Genomic DNA, 27,068 nt, shown 5'->3' on the forward strand with positions numbered 1-27,068 from the left:
AAAACATAATATATTGGTTATCTAAACAAACTGCACATTTATAATGTTCAAATAGACACTGCTTGCATACTGTATATGTTTTTCATTCATGTTAAAATAAAATATAAATTTGTTATGACTGGTTAACAATTAACATCAACTGATATAAGCCATTTCAATTAGATACATTAATTTTGGGAATCCCCATGAGTAATACAGACACAATTATTTATCTATAAAAACTGTACACAATGTCAGTTGAAAATGGATGTATACTATGTACATATTGCTTTTGGAAACTCTATGGAACATTTAACACTACCATTTACATTTAGTAGATCCTACGCTCAACATGTTTTTGCTCTAATTTACTGCTCTACTGAGTAAACTATGTACAGTATTTAGGTTTTCTTTCAATGACTTTTCTTTATACTTCAGAGATTTATTTAGCGAAAAACAACATCTCACCGATCTGCCAGAACACAAACATCCTGGATCTATAGGGAAGAAGGTTTAGCACTTGACGTCAATAACCATCTCCAGTATTTTCCGCTCTACACCATCACGTTATCTGAGGAAGGGTTTCTATCCTATATAAAGCACAGCCAGAGAACAGAAACAGTGCCAACTCTAGACATACAACTTGGCACATTAGCTGAAGTCAACATGGGGACGTCCATTGGCCTATGGACATCAATATGTGCTCTCTTACTAGTGAGTACCTGCCTTACAGCAAAAGGTAAGTGGCTTAAATACAAATTCAGAATGAGAAATAATGTGTTTGTTATAGTGTTTAGGCTAAGCTTTTTATTATACTCTAAATACTTACATTTGTACACTAATAATATGGTATTGTTGTATGAATTTACTATATCTGTCAACATAAATATAGTAAATTCACACTCTTTCATACATTGAATAAATTCATACAGTGGGATGCCCCCACTGGCATCCCGCTCCTTTTTCCCCTCCCCTTTCACTAAACATAGTAATTGAGCAGTGGTGGTCAGGAGGAGCTTCTCTTGTCGGTGGGTGCATTGTCTGCTCTTCTTACAGGTTCAGCCGCAGTAGAAGAGCTAAAGTCTGGCGATGCAGCTGTTCTCAGTCACTGATTGGCTGGAAGTTCACCACAAAGTGATGATGTCAATGCACAGTGCGCTCCCATCCTATCAGTGACTGAGAGCAACTGCATCATCTATTCTATGGGCAGCTGGGAGAGCCTGAGGGGACCAGGTAATGCAGCCAGAACTGAGAAGGTAAGTATTATCCCACTGGCCCCTGCCAATGTGTTTTGTTATAATCCCCGGTATTTTTGGGACTCAAAAACTTACGGGATCCCAGTATTGGCTTCCCTAATCAGAACAAATTTAATATGTATTTGAAGTTTGAGGGCACACCCACACAAATATGTAGAAAATATACAAACTCCACAGCGTTAGTGCCCATGTTGGAATCAAACCCATTAACCCATCAACCTAGCACTATGATGCAGCAATGCTAACCACATCTGTTTATTTGTCAGCTGCTCACAGATACTATTGTCTGGTTATTATGCTTGTTATATTATTTTTGCTATCTATTAAATTGGCTCTTGTACTACATATGTGCCCTTCATGTCAATATTGAACATATATTTGATTTTCAATGTTTTCTTATTTGAGATAGCAAGAAGAAAATAAGTAGCATAATAACCAGAATAAATACTGGTCATGCAAGTATAATGGGTGGATTTACAGGATTTTTTGATTTTAAACTACAATTATAAAATTATTTATTTACTTTTATAACTATAAAAGTTTTGATATAAAAAAAAATGTAAAAAATATTTTACCAAATTTTGGATTCCCTGTAGATTACATTATATATATTTTTAAGTGCAAATATTAATAAAGGTTATATATTTTACACAAATATATACTTTAACAAAAATGTATATCTCTAGTGCACCACTATGCAGAGCTCACTCGTCTCTCTTTTTACTTTTGTGCTACTCATACAGTATATTGGAGCTTGTGGTAGCACCGGGGTGAATAGTAAATAAGGATTTGGATTTAATATGAAATAGCCAGGTGGATAATACAGAAATTAAATAATAGATTGGTGCGGGATAATATTTTTTCTGAGAGCCAACCCATTTCAGTGTCAGAAATTTACAAAGCAAATCAACAATTGGTGGAAAACTAAATGAAATGTAGATAAGTTTGGATAGACATGTTGGAGGATATTTAGTATTTATTAAAAACTAGATCTTTAATTAAAAGTAATTAAATTGTCATTTATTTTATACAGTGGCACAGAAGACAAGCTCTGCTAAACAGTCTAGGAGCCAGCATTCTAACCAACATATATCTGGTGAGATGATAATCTTACATTTGTTGCCTACAGTATGTTGAGGAAAAGATAGTATTAGGATTAAACGTAACATTCTATTATAATATTAGTAATGTCGCAAGCTTAACTTACATTTTGTACTTTAGTTCAAATTTGAAATAGCCTTTTGAAAGCATTTAACCTAAAATAGCTAGTGTCTGTAAAACTTTATAATTTGATTTAACAAAAAAAACACTTAATACTGATCTTTGCCTTTATTTTGATACGTTGTTACAGTATTTTACCACCCACCATTGCAAGACTCATGTTAGAAATAATCAGATAAAGAAAATCTAATCAGATAAAGAAAACCTGTATTTTATGAGACAATTTCTGTGATGTATATAAATTTCTCCTTAAACACCTATGGGTATATTTACTAAAGTGTGGGTTCTTAGAAGTGGAGTCCATAGCAACTAATCAGATTTTAGTTTTTATTTTCCAGAAGGTGCTAGATAAATGATAAGTAGAATCTGATTGGTTGCTATGGGCAACAACTCCACTTCTAAAAAGCTGCACCTTAGTAAATATACCGCCTAGCTTCAATACACCATATGGCGCAAGACACTAGGCACAACTGAGCTGCTCCGAGAGGTGTAGCATATCGTCTTTTTCTTTAATTTTTGCATGTTATTCGTATTGCAGACGCAGCGAAACACCACTGAAAGTGTACAATCGACGATGTGCTGTGACTTTTGCTGCACAGGAATTAGTGCTAAACACACACGAAGTCACAGATGAAGCGCGACAGAACTTGGAGTGAGAAAAAGTTTTGACCGCTGCCCTGTGGTACTTCATATATAGAGTCAGACTCGTTCAGATATAAAAATGCAGCACATCAATTTGATCTGAGCAATCCAGTGAAGTAGTTTTGTTGCTTCCAGCTGTTCTATTTGTGCGAATAAGATGAACATTTTGAGCGAAAAAAGCGCTTGGTGCAGCCGAGACGCCCTTTACTTGGCATTGCGAGGGCCTGTTAGGTGCGACTGAAGCCACAATATATGACGATACATCTGTATGTTGAATGAAAAAATCACAACTGAAATGTAGGGAATATTGGACAGATATTTGAGAGGAAAATTACAAAAGTGAAGTTTCACAAAATGGCATGTTTTTTGTCAATTTTTTGTGCTGTTTGTAAACCATATAATTTACAAAATCAAAGCATATTATATCCCATTTTATTTACGCAAAGAAATTCAAATGCAAAACGCCCAAAGGGGTATATTTACTTAAATGTGGTTTTTTAGAAGTGGAGATGTTGCCCATATCAACCAATCTGATTCTAGCTATTATCTTCTAGATCTAGAAGGTGCTAGATAAATGTTAAGTAGAGCTGATTGGTTGCTATGGGCAACATCTCCACTTCTAAAAACCCGCAGTTTAGTAAATAATATACCCCAATATGTAATTTGTGGTTTACAAAACTGCACTTGAAACCACCAGAAAAAAAATGGTAGACATTTTAGATGTGGTTCTGATAGGTGACATTGCTAAGACCACACGCCATTTCAGTGTGATGTCTACTAAAAGAAACATTTCTGCTACTGTACTATATTTTCTGGACTCAATATGAATCCTGCACTACAGTATAGTTGATTTTGAGTTAAGAAATCTATGCAGAGACGTTCCTTTATGCTTGGTAAGTGATCCAAATCCTTGTCATGTCTGAGAGAGCAATGCAAATAGCGCTCAGGCCAATTCAGAGTCCTTGGCCATAGACTTTCCTTTGGTGTTATTTGTTAAACCTTAAGTTTCTTAGAAAAATTACTTGAATGGCCGTGGTGGCCTAAATGTCGTCCTTCATTACTCAAACTGTTCAGTATTGTGAGAACACATTCAGAGCATAAATAACTACAAATAACTAAGACAAACCTAAGGAGACATTTAATAGGTATATCAACTATAAAAATAAAACAAGTTTACTGCACGGCGCTTTTCAAAGTCACTGTGTCTTCAGCGGGTTAAACCACAGGATTTAAAGGCAAAATTATATTCAATACAAAACATGCATTGTTTTGTATTAATTATACAGTACAGATGTGTTCTCATACATTGTTGATCCATTAGCTGCAAATAGCCCCACTTGGCATGCCAGTTCCCGGGCGACTTATCCATGCAGAGTGTTTTTCTCGCCCAAAATGTGCATCTTACTCGCATAAATATAACTACAGTACTTGGAGTGACAAAACTACTTCCTAGATTGCACTAATTAATTTGATGTACAACATTTGTACATCTGTGCAGGGCCGCTGAGGGGTGGGTGGGTACTCTTTACCTGGGCCTGTTGGAGGGGTCAGGTGGGGGCTCGGGTCTTGTAGCCCTGCCTCCTACCAACATAACAAATGTAGCAGCCAGGGCAGGGAGAGAGCACTGCTGGGGTGGGGAGAGAGCACTGCTGGGGTGGGGAGAAAGGCTGCTGCAGCAGTAGTCAGTGTTCTCTCCCTCTGACAGTAATGTTCGGGGGAGGAGTGCTCACTCTTGTGCCCCCCACCAGGTCTCTGACACTAACGCCCCCCTGTACGGTGCGTGCGCCCGCTTCGCGGACGCGCACAGATTCATTTTCTAAGCAGGGCCGGATTAAGGTCTGTGGGGGCCCCTGGGCAACAAACTTTATGGGGGGCCCTATCAGTGATCCAAATATATATATATATATATATGTATGTGTGTGTATATATATATATATATATATATATATATACTATACATACACCCACACAACACATACACAGCATTTGTATTATATATATATATATATATATTTAATATTGTGCCAACCCAACCCCACAACCAGTAGCACCACCACACATATAAAAAAAATATTGTTTGACACCCTCCAGGCCAGGGCAATCACACAGCAGCAGACCCGGGGCAGCAGCTGCAGCTCCTGTATTTTTACCTCCGCGGTCTTCAGATGTGGCCGTCGAGGAAGTGGGCTGGTGTGGGGCTGCGCAGCGCGACCTTTGACGTCGTGCCTGCAGTGCAGTACAGCCCCACTGCACAGCCTGTCTGCTTTCCGAAGCAGCGCTGCGCTCTGAGCTAAACTGCTCAGCGAGCGCTGCCCGACTGCAGTCACCGGTGACTACCGAGGAGGACGGCAGCAGAGACAGTTAAATGCTGTACTCCGCCGGTCTTAGTAGGGGAAGAGCAGTAGTGGCAGGGGACAGGGTGTAGAGGCCCCCTATGTGTAGGGGCCCCTGGACGACCGCCCCTCTCGCCCTGCCTTTAATCTGGCCCTGTTTCTAAGAGGGGGGGGAAGGGGGGCTGGCCACACCTCCAAGAGTTGGCCACATCCCCTCCCGGTCCCAGGGCCCAGTGGGGCTTTCGGCAGCACTGCAACTCTGAGCAAATGAGTCTGAATCTGTATGCAAAGTGTTACGATGCAGCTTCTGCGGCTTATTCTTATGCTAATTATGTTGTGTTTCATCTGCGACCTTGTGAGTGTTTAAAACTATTTCCTGTGCTGCTAAAGTCGCAGCCCAGTGTCTTCAGTACATGTTGAGTGGAGTGGTATTCCGCTGCGGTGGCTTACAGAATTAGTAAATCTCCTTCAAGGTCAGTACCACCACAAACTTCCTTTGATTACTTTTTTAAAAATTTATAATTAGAGAGTAAAATATCAAACTTAACTTACATACAAAAAATGGGGTGAATTTATGAAAATCTTTATCATTTGAAAATAAAACTGGCCACACCTTGCCTTTATTATGTAATTTTTTCTACTATATACAAAAATGAAGACTCATATTTTGGAATATTCAGGTACTGTAAAATAAAACCTGTATTTATTTAAAAGAAAATTAATATGCTGTATATACAAAATTAAAGAAAATTCCATGACAACTTACATTTTCAACTACTGTAACTTACTGAAAATATTACAGACAGACTTATAACATCTATAATAATTTATAGCAGATGTGTTATATTTTACACTTTACTGTGTCAATAATTGAATTTAATGTCTGCACATATATTATTGACAGGAATATGTGGCACCACTAACTATCAATATAGTATTCTAAAGCTGGCCACACATCTAAAGATTATCTGTCCAACCAGCCAACTAGTTGATTGGTTGGAATCAAAATCTGGTAAGGTATACAATCAGCAATTTGCTCCCAAACGCTGGAAAATGGACCAAAACTGTTGTTTGAACAAATTGTTTAGATCAAACATTTAACAAACTTGTCTGAACGACCATTTTCATCTGTGTTCTGGCATTTAGGAGCAAATTGCTGATCATCATTTAATCCCATACGTTACCAGATTTTAATTCCAACCAATCAACAAGTTGGCTGGTTGGATGTAAGTTGGTTCAGTGTGTGGCCAGCTTAACTCTATTTTGAAAGGTATAATCCATTGCTGCATCCACGCAAATTTAAACAAAATCATGAACCAGCCATTATAATACAGCAATGCTAGCCAAGGTGCCAGCGTGTAAAGTGCTTATTTGTTAGCTGCTTCCAGGTAGTCTTATTCTGCCCTCTGTGGGACAGAACACACACTGTTAAATTAGTTATCGGCATGTAACTGTAGATGTGTACATAATCCATTTAAAGTGTCAGCTTTTTGCAAAGCACATCAAAAATAAATTAAAAACTAAATGACATGTAGATAAGATTGACTAGTTATGTGGTTGGCGAGCTAATATTCTTTGATCACACCACGTAATACTGATGAAAATTAATTCTCTTTACAAGCAATTAAATTGCAAATTATTTTACTCAGCTGCACAGGAAATAATCTTTGCTGGACAGCCACGTAACCGGGATTCTAAACAAGATACATCTGGCGAGATCTACGTGCACAAAGTTGCTGCTATGTGCAGAAAAAGATAATATAGCATTATAATGAAATGCAATCTATATTATAATTGGCTTTGGTCTGGGATGGATAGGGCAGACCATGTGGGGAATGTAATAGTATGTGAGTTTCAGGCACTGACATGATTCTAGCAAGTCAGCCCAGTTTATACCCCTTTTTCACTTCTGCAATATCCCAGGTTATTGCTGTGTTTTCCCGGGTAGTGGCTCCGCGTAAAAGGGTCCCTAAAAAATAACCTGGGTCAAGTGACCTGGGAATCCAACGCAGGTACTGTAGCTACCAGGGTTGGACCCGTGATGGACCTGGTAATGGTGCAGTGTAAATGCCGCGACCTGCGTTATCCGACCTGGGTCATGCCTAAAATGAGCTGATTGGTGGCTGTGGAGCAGTCACCACCCATTTTTTATGACATAACAAGGTTAGCAGGGCAAGACCCGGGTTCAGTGTGAATGGGGCTGACCCACGAATAACCCGGATCGAAGGTGCAATGTAAACAGGGTCTGATCTGGGTTAGAACCATGTCCAAAAACCCAGGTCAGATCCAGGTTTTTGGTAGAAAATGGGTATTATTGATCCTGTAATAAGTTAAAAGGCAAAACGAAGTTGGTTTTATATTGCCACTTAAAAACGGCCAAATTGGCCGAAATCATGCATATTACATGCATCTCGCAGGCAATTACAGTATTGCAGTATATGACATTATGATAATGTTGTACTGTAAGCTTATCTTAGATACGTCATACCAAAAAAATTAGGTAGACTTTTGATAACATTTAAACTTTAATATTTAACGGCTCTGTAAAACTTTATAAACTGTTTTCATTTTTTTATTTTTTGTTAAATACAGTACTGTACTTTGGGTTATATTCATAAAGATTTAATTTTTCTGTAGGTAGTGCTACTTTTCACAATTTCAGTAGCGATTCAAAAATAAATACTAAACTTCTGCGGTCTTCAGATGCATTGAAGTATCCTCATCCCCCGGCGAACTTCTGAGAAGCCTTCAGTAGGGCTTTTCACTGATACCAGATAGTGTGTCAGTAGTGGTAATGGGCAAGCAGGAGAGCCCACACATGCACACTTAACAGAAACACTTGTGTCCATATTGAGCAGCCAAAACCTCATATTAATCAGTGCTGCATGTGTGTAAGATGGAAATCACGCATGGTACCACTTTTGACCAGGATGGTGAAAGATGGATGCACAAGTACAGTATAATGCCACCCTGAGATAGTGTTACACTCTCATCTAAAACTATAATTGTTTTTTCTCGCCTTTTGGTTTGCCCATGCATGTGTATGCCATGTGTATGGTATGGTTTGCCCATACATGGGGAAGCAAACTTGACTATCCCGCTGCATGAATAGCCCAAAGCTGTGAGAAAACCTTTTATCACAGATAAACAACATTTCCCTTTACTTTTATTATGCCACATTGATACTTTACCTGTCTCCAGGGTGTGATATTAGGAATACTGTAATTAGATAAGGAAATTCAAACCTGTACAGTATTTTATGAGAGAATTCCTGTGCTATGTATGCTGAATAAAAAAACATCCGATCTCAACTGAAGTGTAGAGAATATTAGACAGACATTTGGAAGGAAATTTACTAAATTGCAGTTTCACTAGATCACGTGGATTTTTGCTGTTTTATGTGCGGTTCCCAAACCATGTGATTTACTAAAGCAAACCATATTGTTTCTGCTTTTTACACAAAGAAAATTAAATGCAAATCGTACAATGTGTTAAATTGTGGTTTACAAAACCGCACGTGAAACATCCAGAAGTTTTTTTTTTTTTTTAATTTCAGATGTGCTCAGACCACATGAGATTTCCGTGAGATGTCTATAAAAAGTGACATTTCTGCTACTGTTTTCATTGTCTGGACTCATTATGAATCCTATAGCTGATATTTCAGCATACAGTAATAATTGCCAAAGCTTATGCAGTGAAGAAATCAATGCAGAGACGTTTTCTTCATGCATGGTAAGTGATCCAAATCGTCGTCATGCCTGGGAGTGCAATGCAAATATCTCTCAGGCTTAGTCAGAGTCTTTGGCGATAGACTTTCCATTGCAGATATAACTGAAACAGATGTCCTGGGGCTAAATTTATTGCGTTGTCAGCAATTTCCACTACTGGAATTAAAGGAGCAATATATTCATGCATGTTCTGGTTTCAATATAATATCCCTTTAAATTCAGCAGACGAAGCCTCACTCGTCCTCCGCAGCAAAAAGTTTCATTGTTTTTTGAGGTGTACTGACATTAAGTGACAGAAAAGAGAATACCTTTCATCTTAATATATACGCTTTAATATACCAGCAAATAAAATTAATGTATACTTCAGACCAGTGGTCGAAGTGGGAATTTTGAAGTGGGGGTATGGGCATACAGTGTATATGTACACTGAAGATGCAAGTAAAAAATCGGTGTGGCCAATGAATCGCAGGGGCGTGGCTGTGTCAATAGGGGTGTGGCCTCTCAAAACAAGGGCGTCATATGAAAGGTCTAAGTTTGGATGAAAAAATGGCAGTTTGGATGCTGATACTCTGGATTTAGACAGGTTTAGCCGATATGCGTGGCTACCCTATACCCAGTGCTTCTGGGTGCTTCAAAAGTAATGGATGTCCAAATAAATATAATTACCCGTTGGGCGTCCATTACTTTAAACATCTCTCAGTGGAATTTAATTTTCCTCATATGTTTTGCAAGAAGAATAAAAAAAATAAAAAAAAAGATAAGTTGTGCATAAAAATAAATGCACACACAGTGGCACTCATAAGGAAAAAACAAACATAGGGCCTGATTCAGAGCCGGACGCTCTTTCAGATAGCTCGCTCTGAATCAGTGCCCTCCCTCTCTTTTTTTAGAGCGGCCACCTGGCCGCTCGCATAGCTGTGGGTGACCACCCACAGCTATAGCGAGCGGCCAAAAAGATGGTCGCGATGGTCAAGACCATCGGGCTTGCGACGAGACCCTTGTGGTAGGGTCTTGTTGCCGCAAGCCCTGGAGTGCTTTTGGCTCTATCAGAGCCAAAAGCACTCCCACTGACATCATTTGTGATGTAAGTGGGGCCGGCCCCAGATGGTAGGCGTTCCCATGGGAACGCCTCCGTCTGGGCAGCAACGCCCCCGGCACGCCCACCAAAGGGGGTGTGCTGTCACTCAACATCGACAGCATGCCCCCTTTGTAGCGAGACCTATAGCGACGTCTTGCTTGTCGCTATGCGGGTCTCACGCATGCGCACGACGGAGGCAGCTTCCTCGTGCGCATGCGCACTTGGCCAACATCGACCCGCTTGCGAGCGGGTCTGATTCAGGCCCATAGTCCCCTGCTGTAGAAAATAAATAAATCACATACAATAAGCTTTGCATGAAAGAAAAAAATAACATATTGGGCACGATTCTATTCAACGCGAAGTGAATAGCGCCGGGAATCAGCTCCCAGAGCTATTCAATTCATATACGCTGCTAAGCCCGACCAGGATATGCGAGCAGAAATCCAACAAAAGTCCAGGCGCGATGCTGCTTTCTGGCCTTAGCGCCGGGAAAACACCATCGCACCGGGAAGTTTAGTCGGAGAATGCCCGTTCTCGTACCTAAACACCCGGTTTAAGGCGCGAGAACGAGTCTTCCCCGACCTAACTTCCCAGCTCATTCCCAGCGCTTTTCACTGCGCGTTTAATCGAATTGTGCCCATTGGCACCCATAGGACAAGAAAAACCAGACACATATGCTCCCACAGTAAATAATTCACATAAAGCTTTGCATGAGAAAAAAAAAAACACATTGGCACACACAGGAAAAACAACAAACATATAGGCCCCTGCCGTAGAAAAAAAATGAATCACATAAGCTTAGAATGAAAAAAAAAAAAAAAATGGTACACATAGGAAAAAAAACAAACACATAGATAGGTATTCAATTAGCCGCAGGGTTTCACCCACGACTAATTGCCTGCCAAAATCCCAGCGTGCAGGGAAAGCTATTCAACTAAATAGCCTTTTTCCAGCGCCGTAAAGTCGGGACTCACGCACGGAAACACACTGATTCCACGTAAACTGCAGAATCAATTAGTTTTTTCCCCACGTGCGAGCCCAATTTGGTGGTTTTTACACACATTTTACCTCGCACCTCCATGAGGCCCGTATTCAATTAGCCGCAATGTTAGTGCCTTAAGCCAGGTGTTTAGGCTTGCAACTGGCAGGCATTTTCAAACTAAAGTGCCTGTTGCAATGCTGTCAGCGGCTCACTAAGCTGAAAAACAGCATCGTGGACGGCACTTTAGTTGGGTTTCTGCTCACACCCTCAGGAGAGTGCAAGCATAAATCCTTTAGTTAGGTTTAAATTAAAAGTGCGTTCAATAGAATAGCTCTGGGACCAAATTCCTGGCCCTATTCAAGATCGCATTTAACTGAATTGCCACCAATAGGGAAAAAAAAAATACATAGGATGCAGGAAAAAAAAAAAACATACACATATTGGAAAAGGTTGTGGGACAAACAGGAGTAATGCGGCACAGGATACGATTAATATTCCAGCAAAAGGGGATGCCGGCGCTTAGAATACCGGCTTCAGAATCCCGACACCTGTCAGGATCCCGACGCCAGCATTCCGAAGAAAAGTAGCGGTGTTAGGGGGAGGGTTAGGCACTAGGGGGTGGGTTAGGTTTAGAGTACAGGAAGGTTAGGTTTAGGCCTCGGGGAAGGAGGGTTAGGAAGAGGGGAAGGGATTTCGGCATCAGGACTTTGACCGCCGGGATCCCAAACGCCGGCATCCCGTACCCAACCCTAAGGAAAACGGGTAGCAAGGCACACAACAGGGGTAGCGAGGCACACAGCAGAGGGGTAGCCAGACACTCAGCCACACTATTGAAATCCTGTATTACTCACCGGTTGCTGCTGTCATAGAGCTGAGGAGGAGGCTGGCTGAGGAATCCATCCAGTAGAGTGAAGCAGGGAGAAGTGCAGTGGCACCAACAGCTGTACTCCCCCTCACCGTGGAATCCAATATTAGGGGCTGTGACTCCTGTCTGACCTGACTGTCACAGAAACCGGTGGGGGATGCGCACACACAGATCCATGCCGGGGGCGTGGCCTAATCGCGGGAGGTGTGGCCATGCCCCCCTAGGCTTAAAAAATAATAATTAAATAATTTTTCACCTGTGCGCTGGGGAGGGGGGTGCTGGGTGCCCATCAGCCCCGCGGCAAGCCATGGGGGGGCGCGATCAATGTCATCGCTCCCCCCCACAGCCATAGGAGACTGCCACGGGGGGGGCTATAGTCTCCTGTCTCCTATGCAGCTGGGCTGCAGTGAGTTAAGAGGGCGGGTGGGCCAATGCCAGTCTCTGCACAGGAAGCGTGTAATGCTGCTGCAGAGACCTTCCAGCGGGGGAAAGCTTCTGGCAACGCGGCAGGGCTGCTGGACGGCAGAAGTACACCCGGGCAAGTGGGTGGGGGTTTGGCACTAGGAGGACGGCTCCCGGCATGCAGGCCACGGGCTGCACCCAAACACACTAGGCTCCAGAACAGAATCTTCCAGCGGGGGACGAACAGGCTCGCGGCGCGGATGGGCGGAGATAGGCGCAAGGATGGGCGGGCAGCAGCTTGGTGACTGACAGCCCAGGGTTTTTACTGAGCCAGCCACATAAATACACATGGCAGCTGGCTTAGGGGGCTGTCCTAGCGGGTGGAGACCCGCGCAGCCCTCTGTCCTGTAAAAAAATCTTAATCGCTTGGAGTGGCGGTATGCCATACTGTTGCATACCGGCACACTTCGAGCACTGCTTCAGACAGTAAACGCAATCTTCTTTTTGTTTGCAATCTCTGCAGATGTGTCCTCATATGCCACAAGATGCCTGGTGCACTGAGACATGCTTGCCGACTTTCTGGCTGCCCCCTCCGGGACGGGGCAGTCTGGTTGGCCCTGCAGAGGCACGGTAGCAGTAATAGTGAGCGGTGCGGGGGAGTGAGAGCACAATCGAGTCATTGCAGATCTGCCCCTTGCTTTACAATGCCAAGATTTCCGACATTGTAAAGCAGAGGTTGGGGTTACAAAGACGCGATTCAGCGCGAATCGCATCATCGGACCCATACAGAGCGCCCACTTTGACAGGTAAGTACGGCAGGGTGCGGGAGGAAGTGGGGGTGGTGGCTAAACCGGGAGACTTGCCCTCTCCTGTGGGGGGCCGGGAGCACAACCCGATATTCGGGAACCTCCCAGCCATTGCAGGAAAGTCTTCAAGTATGCACTAAGATACGCCAAGCGAAGTAACATTATCACATTTTACTTTAAATTTTGCATCTTAGTTGCCTCACAGACAATGCGAGCTGCTAAGATTACTAGAGATGCTAAACTGAGACTTTAACCACACACACATTGGTTTTACAAACATACACATTTGCAGATGAAGCTTTATGGAACTTACATGAGTAAAAGTCGCAGCTGCTCGCATCAAAGCCCTTGTTACACAGAATCAGACTCGGGTCTATTTACTAAGCAGTGTTAGGAGACAGAGTGAAAAGTGATAAGAAAGTGATAAGGTGCCAGCCAATCACCTCCCAACTGCCATGTCACAGGCTGTGTTTGAAAAATAACAGTGGGGAGCTGATTGGCTGGCACCTTATCACTTTTCACTGTCTCCTAACACTGCTTAGTAAACAGACCTCTCAGTCACACACTGATGTACAAATGTTGCAAACCCCAGTGCAGGGGCGTATCTATAATTGGTGCAGGGCCCACACCGCACACCCTGCACCCATTTATTAAATACTTACCTCTCCGGAGTCCCGCGTCGGCGGCACCATGGCTCTACAAATCGCCTTGAAAATGTCTGCTGCGGCCATTTTCCCTGTGTTTTGTGCAAGCGCAGTGAGATCAATAGGAAAATGGCTGCCGTGCCATTTTACCAGTGACCTGCGCATGCTCAGTAGACTCCAGCAGAGCACCAGAGTTTACTGTATGTAAGTCACTGGTTGCTTAGAACTTACTTGCAAACTTTTGTATATTTTTTTTTCTTTTTTTTATAATAATGCCATGAGGAAACTACTGGTAAATTTCTATAATTAATTATGCAATGTTAAACTTGTTTCAGGGGCCTATTTATCACAATCCGCATCTCAGATGTGGATCGACTGTGATAAATTCGCCCAATATAGCAATGTGATATTTGTATACATCACAAGGATGTATCAAAAATCACATACAGGGAGCCTCAGGTGTGTGCACTGAGGATGATAGATTGATTTTTTTAATGACCGCCCAGGCATATGCTAAGTATCATTTTCTGATTGTCATGCCTTTTACCAGTGATATGGTGCACACATCGCTCACATGCACTGCATCATTTTGCTGTTTTTTTCATAAAACAGTTTTTTGCATTTATCTTTGGCTGTGCTGGTTCCTTTTATGCATTACATTACCTTTATTTACCAAGCACTCCCTCACACATTTTTTATTCAAGTGTGCAACTGAGACTTGGATTCTCTCTCTCTCTCTCTCTCTCTCTCTCTATATATATATATATATATATATATATATACCAAGCAATTCTTCCCAATAAGGAAGCAGGCGGAACTCATCCAGTCTGTTTTTAACAATCAAAGTGCATATTTATTTAAGCCGACGTTTCAAAGTCGGAATGGCCTTGTCATCAGGGTGTGAAAAGGATTACAAAACAGTATTAGTGCTTACCTTATATAAAATACCTATGAAGGTATGATGTGTATGTCCATTCTCGTGCCTCCAACAGCTGAGTGCCGCAGGACTATGATGTCATCAATCTGTGTCTTGATGCAAAGCAGTATGGGATGATAACTAAGGACTCCAGCGGGTCCCATCTATCCAATTGACCCATGGCAACTCTCCCCGGCGCCACGGCTGGAGGGAGTAGAATGAACAAATAGTGTTAAATCTATCTGCACAAATAAAAAGTATACAAAATGTATAAAATTAAAATATTGTGCAAAAGACATTTAAAACGTTTCTAAACATGTTGCGATAATGTAAAGTCCAATTAATTCCATACAAGGAACTTATATATACTTTATAAGGTAATACCACAGTCCAATATTAATAGGTATCTAGCAGCTTTATGTGTATTTATTGCATTACAATGGGAAAGAGGTACGTTTCTTTTTTAAATGCCACAAAGGCATAAGTCATTTTACAGATACCTCTCCATGCTAGCAGGGTTATAGTGCAAGGAAGAAACAACAGATCCCTAATGTACAGAGTTCAATTCCAAATCATAACAGAAAAATACACTTATATCATACAAAGGCTGACCATGATATTTTATCATTTAACCCCCTCAGATGGATAATATCAAGAATAGAAATCCATTTTGATTCCATGCAAAGTAATTTGTTTGCTCTGTCACCCCCAAGCACTAAGGGAGGTACATGGTCTATGATCTTATATTTACAGTAAGACTTGATAGTTGGTGATTTGCAGCTTTAAAATGTAACGCTACTGGATGGCCTGATTCCTTTCCTTGTAGTGCCAGTTTTATGGAGGAACGATGTGTAGTCATACATTGCTTGAATATTCTAGTTGTTTGTCCAACATAACGTAACCCACACGTCAACAAATATATAACGTATCTAGAATATATATATATATATATATATATATATATAAAAGCAATCTTAATGCAACAATAGTAAATATCTGTCTATTTTTCATACAGGTGAACGATACAACCTGCTTGGCCGTAACTATGCAAGTGTTGATCTGGATGACGATACTTCTGGTTTGTGCATTATGTTAACATTTCTTGGCTGATAGTAAAGGTTCTAAATGTAAAATAACATGAACATAGTAAATTTTGCCCCTGTCTTATCTGCAGTATGAACCTTGATGAATACAATGCATCAGCTATAGGACCTCTGAGTCAGTTTTGAATTAAAATATTCTCTTTTAATGACTTTTTTTGGCTACAGGTTAAATATGTTAATAACCTTAATTTTACTATAACAGAGGTAAAAAAATAGGAAGAAAGGTATTATAAGGCATACGTATAACAACTAGTGATAGGTGAGTGCATAGACATAGCTCTTGCCAGGGAAAATATTGCAGAGCCATATCCTGGTGCCAAGCCATATCCTGGTGCCAATACTAATATGTTGAGTCATTTATGGCGCAACAAATAATATGTGGCATCATACAGTATATAGTATGAGAATATACGGTATGTTCATCGTAATGTCCAGAGTCCTATTTAGTGAAAAGAAAAACATTTGCATTGTCCTATGTTGCCAAGACTAAAAGTAAGAAGCAGAGCTACACACAGTGCCTAAAGTAAAAGGTGGAGCATAACTAGTTGTAGCTATAACTAGTAGTAATACTAATGTATAAATCCTATCTGGTGAAGTGCCATATACGGTGCCAAATATATATAACTCACTGCATTGACTTCTCTCACTTTCTTCCTATTCACAAAGTGACTTCATCCAAAATGCAGTTTTCCACTTTCAGCGGCTATTAGCATAGACAGATATCAGTCTTCATGTCCTGTACTCTGACAGGCAATGAGAGTTTAAAATAAGACAACATTTTAACTAGTTATCAACTTATCATGCAATGTTGTTACCTGGTCAGCCCAGAAGAGTGAGGAGCAGTGAGCACATGGGCTGGGTCAACAAATACTAACAACAACTGTATGACTAAAGCTATCTACAGCTATGTATATGGGGGGTTTAATGCTGAATTTGAGAGGGAAAGGGTTGTGTTGTGGGATGGTGTGCAAGTCCTGTGGATGGTATGAGCAGAACAGATGGGAGATCCATCGGGCCCTGGTATTAGAGGGTGTGGCCAAGCATGTGGGGGTTTTCCACAACTCATTAAGAACAAATGGCCCCTATATACAAGCTGTGCTGCTCAGTGAAGGGGAAGCGGTCACAGAATCAGGCGTTTCTATCTATCCTTGGGAAGGCAGGCCACTGGATGGAACTGGGTACTTTACACCGGCTTCCACCTCACAACCCTGGGTATGAGTACTGTAAATGGAAAAGAATTTTGCAGGATTTTAAAAATATATATAATACATACAAACACATACATGTCAGACATACCTTACACACACCTACTGTATGTCACACATACATTACAGTATTACACACACACTTACTGTACCTTGCAGCAGCTGCAGGTTGTAGACCTGATAAGAATGGGACCTGGCAGGCTGGACCCATGTCATTAGGCCCCGTCCCCAAAATGCAGCGATTTGCGTATCAGGAGAAGGGGCGCCAAATGATGCTATTCTAATGGAATCACATCATATTTGCTCCACCTCCTCCTGATTGACCAGCGAATCGCGGCATTTTGCCCATGAGGGGGCGGGGCTTAAGAAGATTGTGCCTGCTCTCCAGTCTGTTAGGGGGGGGTTTCTGGGTACTCAGAAACCCCCCGTGCGTGCGCACCCCCCTCTCTTTCACTGAAATAATACTTCGCTTGTTGCTGTAGTTCTTTTATAGGATGGATAGTATAAGGGGTAAAAATAAATTACTATTGTTACAGCACCTACTTAGATCACTAGATAGCGTTCATTAAATCATTATCTCAATTTTCTTCACTGAAGTAATAAATGATTATCTGTCACATATTGTTCCATAATTACCATGGTGGACTGAACTCTACAACTTAATCTGTAAAAAGAGAATATACAATTTTCTTATTGAATTCACCAAGATATTTGTGATGTTTGAAACCGTAATGATCTTTTTATCTCTGTCACATACTAACACATTACTAAGTGCACTAATAAAACGTTCTTACCATAGATGCGCTGCAGAGCCCGCAATCTGCCTCTGCTTTAAGTGAACAGATGATAAAGTCAAGCAATTCCAGTAATGGAGGCACAATGTGGTATTATAATCAGAGGAATGCGTATGACCAGAGTAAGTTGCCAGTTCATTCCATCTACTCTTTATAGTCAAGTTATTATTTCAGCCATTTAAATCATTTTCACCATAACATGGGAAGTCATCAAATATAGAACATAAAGAAATACTGACCAGGTCCAGGAGTCTTTACCTGTACAGTAGAATAACCTCTACATGTATATCAGAGAGTTAAAGCGTGTAGTAAAACATTTACAGTAAGTGTATAGCATGAGAGCATCTACTGTATGTTTCTAGTAAGAGAGCCTCTACGTGTGGTAGGAGAGCCTCTACCTGTTTAGGAGAGCCTCTACCAATGTAGTAGTAGAGGCTGTACCTGTTTAGTAGTAGAGCCTAAACTAGTGTACTTGAAGATCCACTAAGTATGTACAATATATTAGGTGTTGTTTACAACTTGGAGGAGTTTTTTTTGTCTATCATTTGTAAAATCCAGTTTTGGCTTGTCTTGCTTTTAAATTATTGCCACTTTAAATGTACAGGCTAAACCACTGGAATTGCTCCGATTCCTGCAACTCACAGGCTATTACATATGGGCCATAATTACTGCAATATTCAAAAACCCTATCCTATCCTTGAATTTAGCTATTTAATTCAGTAAATTTTATGATGCACTGGATGTTACTTCTGGTTAGAAAAACATTAGGGAAACTCAGGTGTAGGGGTATTAAAAAATGGGATTGAGGCAGTTACTAAAACTATTAAATTGGAAATCACACATTTGTACAAACACCACAAGAGTCACAAGAATATGTACATAAACTAGAGATGCAGCTGATTGGTTTTGGCAAAACAACCCTCATATGTTATAGTTTTGGTTTGCGAATTTGGACCTGTTTACATGCAATCATAACCTGTGATACGTTTTATAGACCCAAAATCTGAAGTTACGGGTAGACCCTGTCCGGGATTAGGTTCTACTCGAAATCCGAGTCATGGTTCTGATCTTCTGAGGAGATCCGGCCAGATCCGAGTCATGGTTCTTATCTCCTGAGGAGATCCGGACAGATCTGTCATGGTTCTGATCTCCTGAGGAGATCCGGCCAGATCCGAGTCATGGTTCTGATATTCTGAGGAGATCCGAGCAGATCCGAGTCATGGTTCTGATCTCCTGAGGAGTTCCGGCCAGATCAGTGTCACGGTTCTGATACGTGGTTTAGAATACAGATTTTAAACCCGAATTTTGGATAACAAAAATTACATGATTTTAGCTGTTTTTAAAAACTTTTTAGCAGTTTAAAAAAAAAAACAGATCCAAAACCAAAACACTTAAGGGTGGTTTTGCTAAACCAAAACCAAAACACAAAGATAAATCCAAAACCAACACACGGGGGTAAGCACACATCTCTAATTTTTTCATAGACACATTATCCACTGTAAATTATTATTATGCCTATCAGCAATAGATCTGCATTTGGTTACAGTAAAAAAGTCTCACTGCATTTACATATTTCATATGATATATAAGTGCAAGAGAGTATAAAGTTCTAGAAATGGTAGTGAAAAAGTTACAATATCTTTCCTATTTTGAACAGTATGTATGGCCCAGTGAGTGGGCTACAGGTATAGGTAATCTCCCAGGCTCTTCCGTATGGGTCACGATTAAAATGTACTTTTTTTTTAATCTAATTCCAATTTAGGTGCAGCAAGCTCTTCAAAGCTTACGTTTATTGCACCAACAACTCCTCCCGTCCTAAGAAGTAAGTGGATATAATTCTAGCTCAGTATCTTTAGACCAAGGTGATATTAAAGCAGCAATACCATGAAAAAATGAAGTGTGTTTATTAACATAAATCAAAGTGGCAAGCTGTAAGAATAACCATAGTATTTACAATTTTGCCTTGGTTTGTTTCTTCAGGATGCTATTAATATTTCTGAATTATGCACTGTTTCATAGACCAACACACAAACCATAGTCACATGACACATAATGTAGTGAACAGAAAGAGTTTAAAACAAAAAAAATTTTGCATTATGCACTATAATATCTTATTCCCCCATGAAATGCTGAAATCTATGAGTCAGGAGACTGGAGGTTACACTGGATACCTCTTCAGAGAGATTTTGAAAAGGAGATAATGATTTTACCACTTAACTTGCTATTTAAAAATAAGCCTTCTATGTTTGCTACTTAATCAAACAGTATGTAGTGGGTGAATTAATTGTACATTCATAAATTAGTATTTATGAGAGATTGAATCTAACAGTTTATTGCAATATATAACAGGTGCAGTCTCAGCTCACAACAACCAAGTTTGTAGCACATGGGGTAACTCCTACTTCAAAACTTTTGATGGAGACATATTTTATTACCCTGGAACCTGCAACTATTTGTATGCTTCAAACTGCAAGAGCAATTTTGAGGAATTTAACATCCAGATCAGACGGTCTATTGTGAATAACCTTCCCACCATCAGCCACATCATTATGAAGATAGATGGGATCTTAATTGAAATTACCAATGGAAACATTGCATTTAATGGCGCACAGTGAGTGCTTTATATCCTTATTTAAAAAACTCACATATTTTTACATAGTAATTTTTTTGGCTATAACATTACTTCTATCAAGGTCTAAGCACTTTTCTTGTTCCCATTCAACTTCAGGGTGGAACTACCATACAGTTTCTCAGGTGTCCAGATTGATAGAAGTGGTATATACATCAGGGTTATTGCCAAACTGGGCCTGGACTTTATGTGGAATGAAGATGATGCAATTTTGGTAATTGAATTTCAGATTTTGCCTATTAATCGTTCATGTATTTTTTAAACAAGAGAACATAATGCACTGCAGCAGATAGAAGTTAGGACAGCACCATTTGGTCCCGGCTCTTTAGAACTTATGGGTTTATCAAAGCTTGAAAAGAGGTAAAATGGAAATAAAGTACGAACCAATCACCTTCCTTCTGTCATTTTACAGGCTGTGTTTGAAAAATCACAGACGCTGATTGGTTAGTACTTTATCTCTCTCCAAGCTTTGATATATCTCCCCCTTAAAATCTAGGGGTGTATTTACTAAGCAGTGTTAGGAAACAGAGTGAAAAGTGATAAGAAAGTGATAAGGTGCCAGCCAATCAGCTCCCAACTGTCATTTTTCAAACACAGCCTGTGAGATGACAGTTGGGAGCTGATTGGCTGGCACCTTATCACTTTCTTATCACTTTTCACTCTGTCTCCTAACACTGCTTAGTAAATAGACCGCCTAGTCAGGTAGGAAAATGGGAATATACAGTAAAAAACATCTGTCATAAGAACATTCAACAATGCAATTGTATTTTATTTTGCATTAATTAAAATTTTCATAAAGGTGAGAAAAAGTTGTGCAGATGGGTATTCTACCTTACCTATTTAACTGGGGATGTAGTTAGTTTACTGTCGCACAGGATGCTGGCGGTCAAAATCCTGATGCCGGAAACCTGACCCGCGGCCAGAATACCGGTTTCGGAATCCCGAAATCAGATGAGATTCTGATGCCAGAATCCCTACAGCCGGCATACCAAACGTAAGTATAGCGGGCCGGGTTAGCTTGTAGCCACGGGGAAGGAGGGTTAGGTTTAGGCACCCGGGGGTGATAGAGGCTGCGTGAGGGGGGAGGTTAGGGTTAGGCTGCGGGCAGTGGGAGTTAAATTCAGGCACCACCGGGGAGGATTAGGGTTAGGCCCTAAGGGGAGAGTTAGGTTTAGGCACTAACGAGGAGGGTTAGGGGGCAGGGCGGGGAGGGTTAGGATGCAGGAAGGAAGGATTAGGGGGTGAAAGGGTAGGGTTGGTATACTTACTGAGCCCCTATCGAGATTCTCAACATCGGGATGCCGCTGTCTGTCTTTTGATGGCGGGGCATCCCGACTGCCGGTCTCCCATACCCAACCCTTTAACTGCACTAAGCTGATACTAGCCAGTGCCTTTCCAGCCATTTACCTCACCGCACAGCATTGATTTATATTATATGCATATATATATATTAATATATATATATATATATATATATATATACAGACCCTCCAACATGACCCATTCCATTAGGTACAAAATAGACTTACCTCTTAATTTATGATTGCAGTCACCTGTGCTGAAACACCTGTCTCATCAATTACCTAGTTCAGCACAGGTGACTGCAATCATACATTAGGTGGGTCGTCCAGGAGCAGAGTGTTTTGTACCTAATGGAACAGGTCATGTTGGAGAGTAGGTATATATATATATATATACATTTATTTTTCTATAGCTCCACCCCCAGTAGCTCCACCCACAGTTCCTGAACCTATTTAAAAAAAAAATAGCCCTGGATGGGAGGTATGATATTAGGGGGAGTTAATCATTGGCTTCACCTAATTTCCTATCCCATGTTTGCAGCAGGATGAGTCATCTTCACCACCTATGAACAATGTGAAAGTAACAAAGAGGTGACCGCACTCATACTGATCATTGAAGCAACTGTTGGTCTTTTTCGGTTGAAGCTGTTTGTTTTTGTAATGTCTGGTAACAGAAAACTCTCCAGTATAAAGGTGCAGCTGCAGGCCTAACTAGTTTTGTGTCTGTAATGGCACTTTCTCAAATGCATGGGCTCTGATGCATCTGAGGAAGTAACACTTTTTATTTTTGACTTGCTAAACTCTTTATTCCTGATGATGGTGGCCTTGTATAAAATGTAAAGTGATCATTTACCATTTCAGGTCAGACATCCAGAATAGAATGGGGCTGTTGCTGAATTTGCAACTAAAATCCCAGACTGTTAATATATTTTCTCTAAAAAAAAAATCTAAAACAAAAACAAATAAAAAACAACCACATGTTTATAGAAAGTCTCAAAGATCATAACTGTATACAGTATATAGCGAAATATGTATTCATTATTAGGTTTGAACAAAAAAAAATACAGCAGGTACAGTATAACTCCTGTCTATGAAAAAGATTATGTTATAAATAATACACTCGCAAAATCATTAAATATAGATGAAAGCATTAGGAAAGCACCTATCAGCTTCAGCGGTGAATTTGCAATCAGTTGGGGGTCTATTTACTAAGCAGTGTTAGGAGACAGAGTGAAAAGTGATAAGAAAGTGTTAAGGTGCCAGCCAATCAGCTCCCAACTGTCATTTTTCAAACACAGCCTGTGAGATGACAGTTGGGAGCTGATTGGCTGGCACCTTGTCACTTTCTTATCACTTTTCACTCTGTCTCCTAACACTGCTTAGTAAATGGACCCTTTTTAATCAGAGAAGTCTAGCTAGTGCTGGTGATCATCATCAGAGTGTGTTTGCACCAGCTTCCAGGCACCCACACATGATACAGCTTTTACAGGCATCTCTTTATTGTAGTTTGCCTATAGTAGATGCCCCTTCACTCTCCCATCTCTCCTCTCCAATCGCAAGCAGAAATTTGTCAGATTTGTGCAAGTCCACATACTGTCGTCCCATTTTCTGGGTATGTGCAACTCTGTATCAGTTCGAACGGGTATAGACACAAACAATTTAATTATTAATCCTGGATCTGATTCAGTTATGGACGCAATGTCGATGTTTACCCCGTTGAGCGATTGTTGTTGATCTGCACATGCGTCTGAGTCGCACGGTGAATGCGTCAAGTCCCATTACCGATGCTGCTCGCAATGATGATTTATTCACAAAGTGATTGACAGGCAGGGACCGTTTATGGGCAGCACTGGGGGCAGCGACTCAAAGACAGGCGTGTAGCGACCGTTTTCATGGTGTATCTCAGCCTGCGACTGCGATCCCATATGTCAGGGGTGGGGAACCTTTTTTCTGCAGAGGGCCATTTTGATATATATAATATTATTTGTGGGCCTGGTGCAGGCCGCGCCCCCTCTGTGTGATGTCACACAGAGTTGGGGCCACAATCGCCAGTGATTACAGCAATGCCCGGAGCATCCTGAGGAGCTGTAAGGGCAGTGGTGTGACCATGTGAAGTGTCCTAAGGACGCTCCAGGCAGCACTGCTGCGTAGAATCTGGCTGCAGGGTGACATTCTAGACACCCTGCTAGCCAAATGAGGCTAGCAGACAAAAGCTAAGAGGGCAAGACCAAATGATTCCGCGGGCCTTATACAGCCCCCGGGCCTGAAGTTCCCCATCCCTTTCATATGTAGTAAAAATGACTCCAGTGTCTCAATTCCCCTGACCATTCTTAGTCTTACGCAACCATATGGTTACTCAGAAGGCCGATTAGCAAGTGTTCTAAGACTGATGCTGCATGTTTGTACGCAGTCACTTGGATTTGCAAAGCCGTCAGTGGGCAGTTCAATAGAAATGCAGATGGCTGCGACATTTGCATATTTTTGCATACTGCTGTGGTGGCTGCTGGGACATCTCTGAGTCAGGCCCATGGTCACTTTCAAACAGTTACAGCCTAACACTGTAATAGAGTCTGACAGTTACCCCAAGATAAGTTGAAGACAATATGATAAGTAACTTAAGTGTTGCTCATCTGAAAGTGTAAGTATTTTTAATTCTCAATCCCTCCCAGGAAAATAATTTCATTGTGTTTACTTATTTTCATACATAATTATTATTGTTATGACATTTTTTAAGATGGTCTGTTTTATTTCGTTCATAACTTTTTGAACATTTCTCTCCCATTTTTAGTTGGAGCTGAATAAACAATTTGCCAATCAAACATGTGGTCTATGTGGAGACTTCAATGGCATTCCTGTTTACAATGAATTTATTACAAACAGTAAGACATATCCATACTCTCCATGTTAGGATTTCATAGACATATTTTATAAAGAAAGAAACAAACACATTTTGTTTTTATTTTCCTTAGATGCCCAGATGACTCCCATTCAATATGGAAACATGCAGAAACTGAATGGACCAACAGAAACGTGTCAAGACCTAATAATTGAGCCCCAAAATGACTGTGCAGACTCTGTAAGTTCTTACATGATGACACAGAAGATAACACAATAAATTAAAAAAAATAAAAAAAAATCACATAAATGTTATAAAAGTGTATAAAAATATTATCAAAGTACAATAATATACCGCTTAGGTTTTTAGATTTATTGCATATCAGTTATTTGTCTCAAACAAATAAAACCCCTTCCATGGTTGAAAAAAGTTTATCACTTTAAATAAATACTTATTTTTACTTACTGAGCAGAACACACAAGAGCTTGAGAGAAAACTACTGAGCAGATGGCTTTGACGTAACATGGCGAACAGTAGAATATTACCTCATTTTTACTTCACTTGTGCATTTAATGTACATTTAATTAATATTTAGACATAGAAATAAGCTTCAGCTACTTGAGGTATACAACAAAATTATATACATATTTTTTTTTTTATCATATGGTGTAATATTTTGTTTTATTCACTTTTTTGGGTTTTAGCCTAGTTTGAGCTAGAATAAACCCTTGACACTTTGTGTCTGCATATTATGTTTTTAGGTGATAGACCTAATGGAAGATAGACTATATTAATATACATATACAAAGTCCTGACATAACTTACTTTGACTTCATTTACAGAGGAGACTGTGTGAAGTGATCCTGACAAACTCTGCATTTTCCTCGTGTAACGGTGTCCTAGACCCCAATTTGTACATCAATGCCTGTGTGCAGGATCTGTGCCGATGTGCACAAAATGCAACTGGTTTCTGCCTTTGTAGCACCTTCACTGAATATTCCCGGCAATGCGCTCATGCTGGTGGGAAGCCTAACAACTGGAGAACTGCTAAACTGTGCCGTAAGTATTCACTGCATAATAATCACAAAACAGATCATTGCACTATTCTCTCTGTTAAGAATGTACTGCTTGAAAAAATGACATCTTAATGAAAAACCTACATCCATATGGTATAGGATGGGGTGTGTGATGTTTGCAAATACCTTAACAAATACAGGACTCTATGTACTAAGACACAGGTTCTCAAACGCGGTCCTCAGGACCCCCAACAGTGCATGTTTTCCATGTCTCCTCACAGAATCACAAGTGAAATATGTACTAAAGGAGTTTCTCTATCTTCTACCTGCTAATGATATAAGTAGGCTAGAATATCGGTCCTGCCATGGGTACTTAAGGCAGCGCTAAGTGACCCAGGTGCTCATAAGGAGAGTAGACACTTACCATGAATTGTCTTTTCCAGTGCTGATACCATCACTTGAAGGTCCCATTATGTGCCTTCGGCTGAAGAAAGGCAGCCTGGACGTCTTCTCTGTAGATTGTTCTATTGTCAATAAAGTTTATTATAAAAACAAAGTCTCATAAAGCTGCACAGCACCAGTGTTGCGTGTGCGCACAACTCATCCAAGCCCCACTGTGCGTCTCTGAGGAAGTTAATTTACATTCACTCTCCACGGCGGAGCCATGTCTAGTAAACATTGCGGTACAAGTCTCCTACTTTGCAACACTAACAGGCGTAGCAGGAGCGCCTTTTTCTTCATGTTAAGTGGAGTATTGGTACATGTAGCCCACAATATAATGTTGAAAAAATACACGGAGATATACATTTGGCAGAAAAAAAATGTTAGCTATTTATTTATTTGAGTATATAGTAAAGGGAAAGTATGCTGGCAAGGAAAGTACAGCCAGAAAGAGCACAAATCACAATGCCCAATAACCACCAACAACATGCATTGTAGCCGGATACTGCCCAAGGTGCACAAACACAATTAGGATGCAACAGGAGTATTTTCTCAACCTCCTAACTTGACTACTAACTACTGTAACTTAATGCTGCTCCCATCAGGGTGGTAACAGCCAACTAAGATGATCTGCCATTCTTTCCCAATGCAAAAGAACCAACGACAAACCAACAAACTCACATAAACAACAAAGAAAGGAGCTGGGAAGACTGGAGCAATGAGGCATTGACCCACAGCCCATTATTTATGAAGCAGCAACTTTTGTAAGCCGCTCCATCCCGGCGGGTTGCAGGTGAAAGCTTAAAATGGTACCCACAGTCAGTATAAAGCCCGGCGTGCTATACTGTAGGGACCATTTTACATTTTCACCTGCAACCTGCTGTAAAACAG

At 40.7% G+C, this 27,068-nt stretch overlaps 1 protein-coding gene across 1 annotated transcript in view; it reads left to right on the forward strand.

The window, feature by feature from the left end:
* Window positions 1–645: 645 nt before the first annotated feature.
* LOC148525212 (uncharacterized) overlaps window positions 646–27,068 on the forward strand; it is a 102,951-nt gene continuing 76,528 nt past the window's right edge. Inside the window, exons 1-9 of the mRNA XM_088471023.1 lie at window positions 646–718; window positions 15,868–15,930; window positions 17,960–18,076; window positions 19,717–19,776; window positions 20,268–20,565; window positions 20,683–20,797; window positions 24,673–24,763; window positions 24,854–24,960; window positions 25,563–25,779. Coding sequence (XP_088327149.1) covers window positions 646–718; window positions 15,868–15,930; window positions 17,960–18,076; window positions 19,717–19,776; window positions 20,268–20,565; window positions 20,683–20,797; window positions 24,673–24,763; window positions 24,854–24,960; window positions 25,563–25,779 — 1,141 coding nt within the window. The remainder of the gene's footprint in view (window positions 719–15,867; window positions 15,931–17,959; window positions 18,077–19,716; window positions 19,777–20,267; window positions 20,566–20,682; window positions 20,798–24,672; window positions 24,764–24,853; window positions 24,961–25,562; window positions 25,780–27,068) is intronic.

This window comes from Taudactylus pleione, unplaced genomic scaffold (genome assembly GCF_031769625.1).
Source record: "Taudactylus pleione unplaced genomic scaffold, aTauple2 ptg000109l, whole genome shotgun sequence".
Lineage (NCBI taxonomy): Eukaryota > Metazoa > Chordata > Amphibia > Anura > Myobatrachidae > Taudactylus > Taudactylus pleione.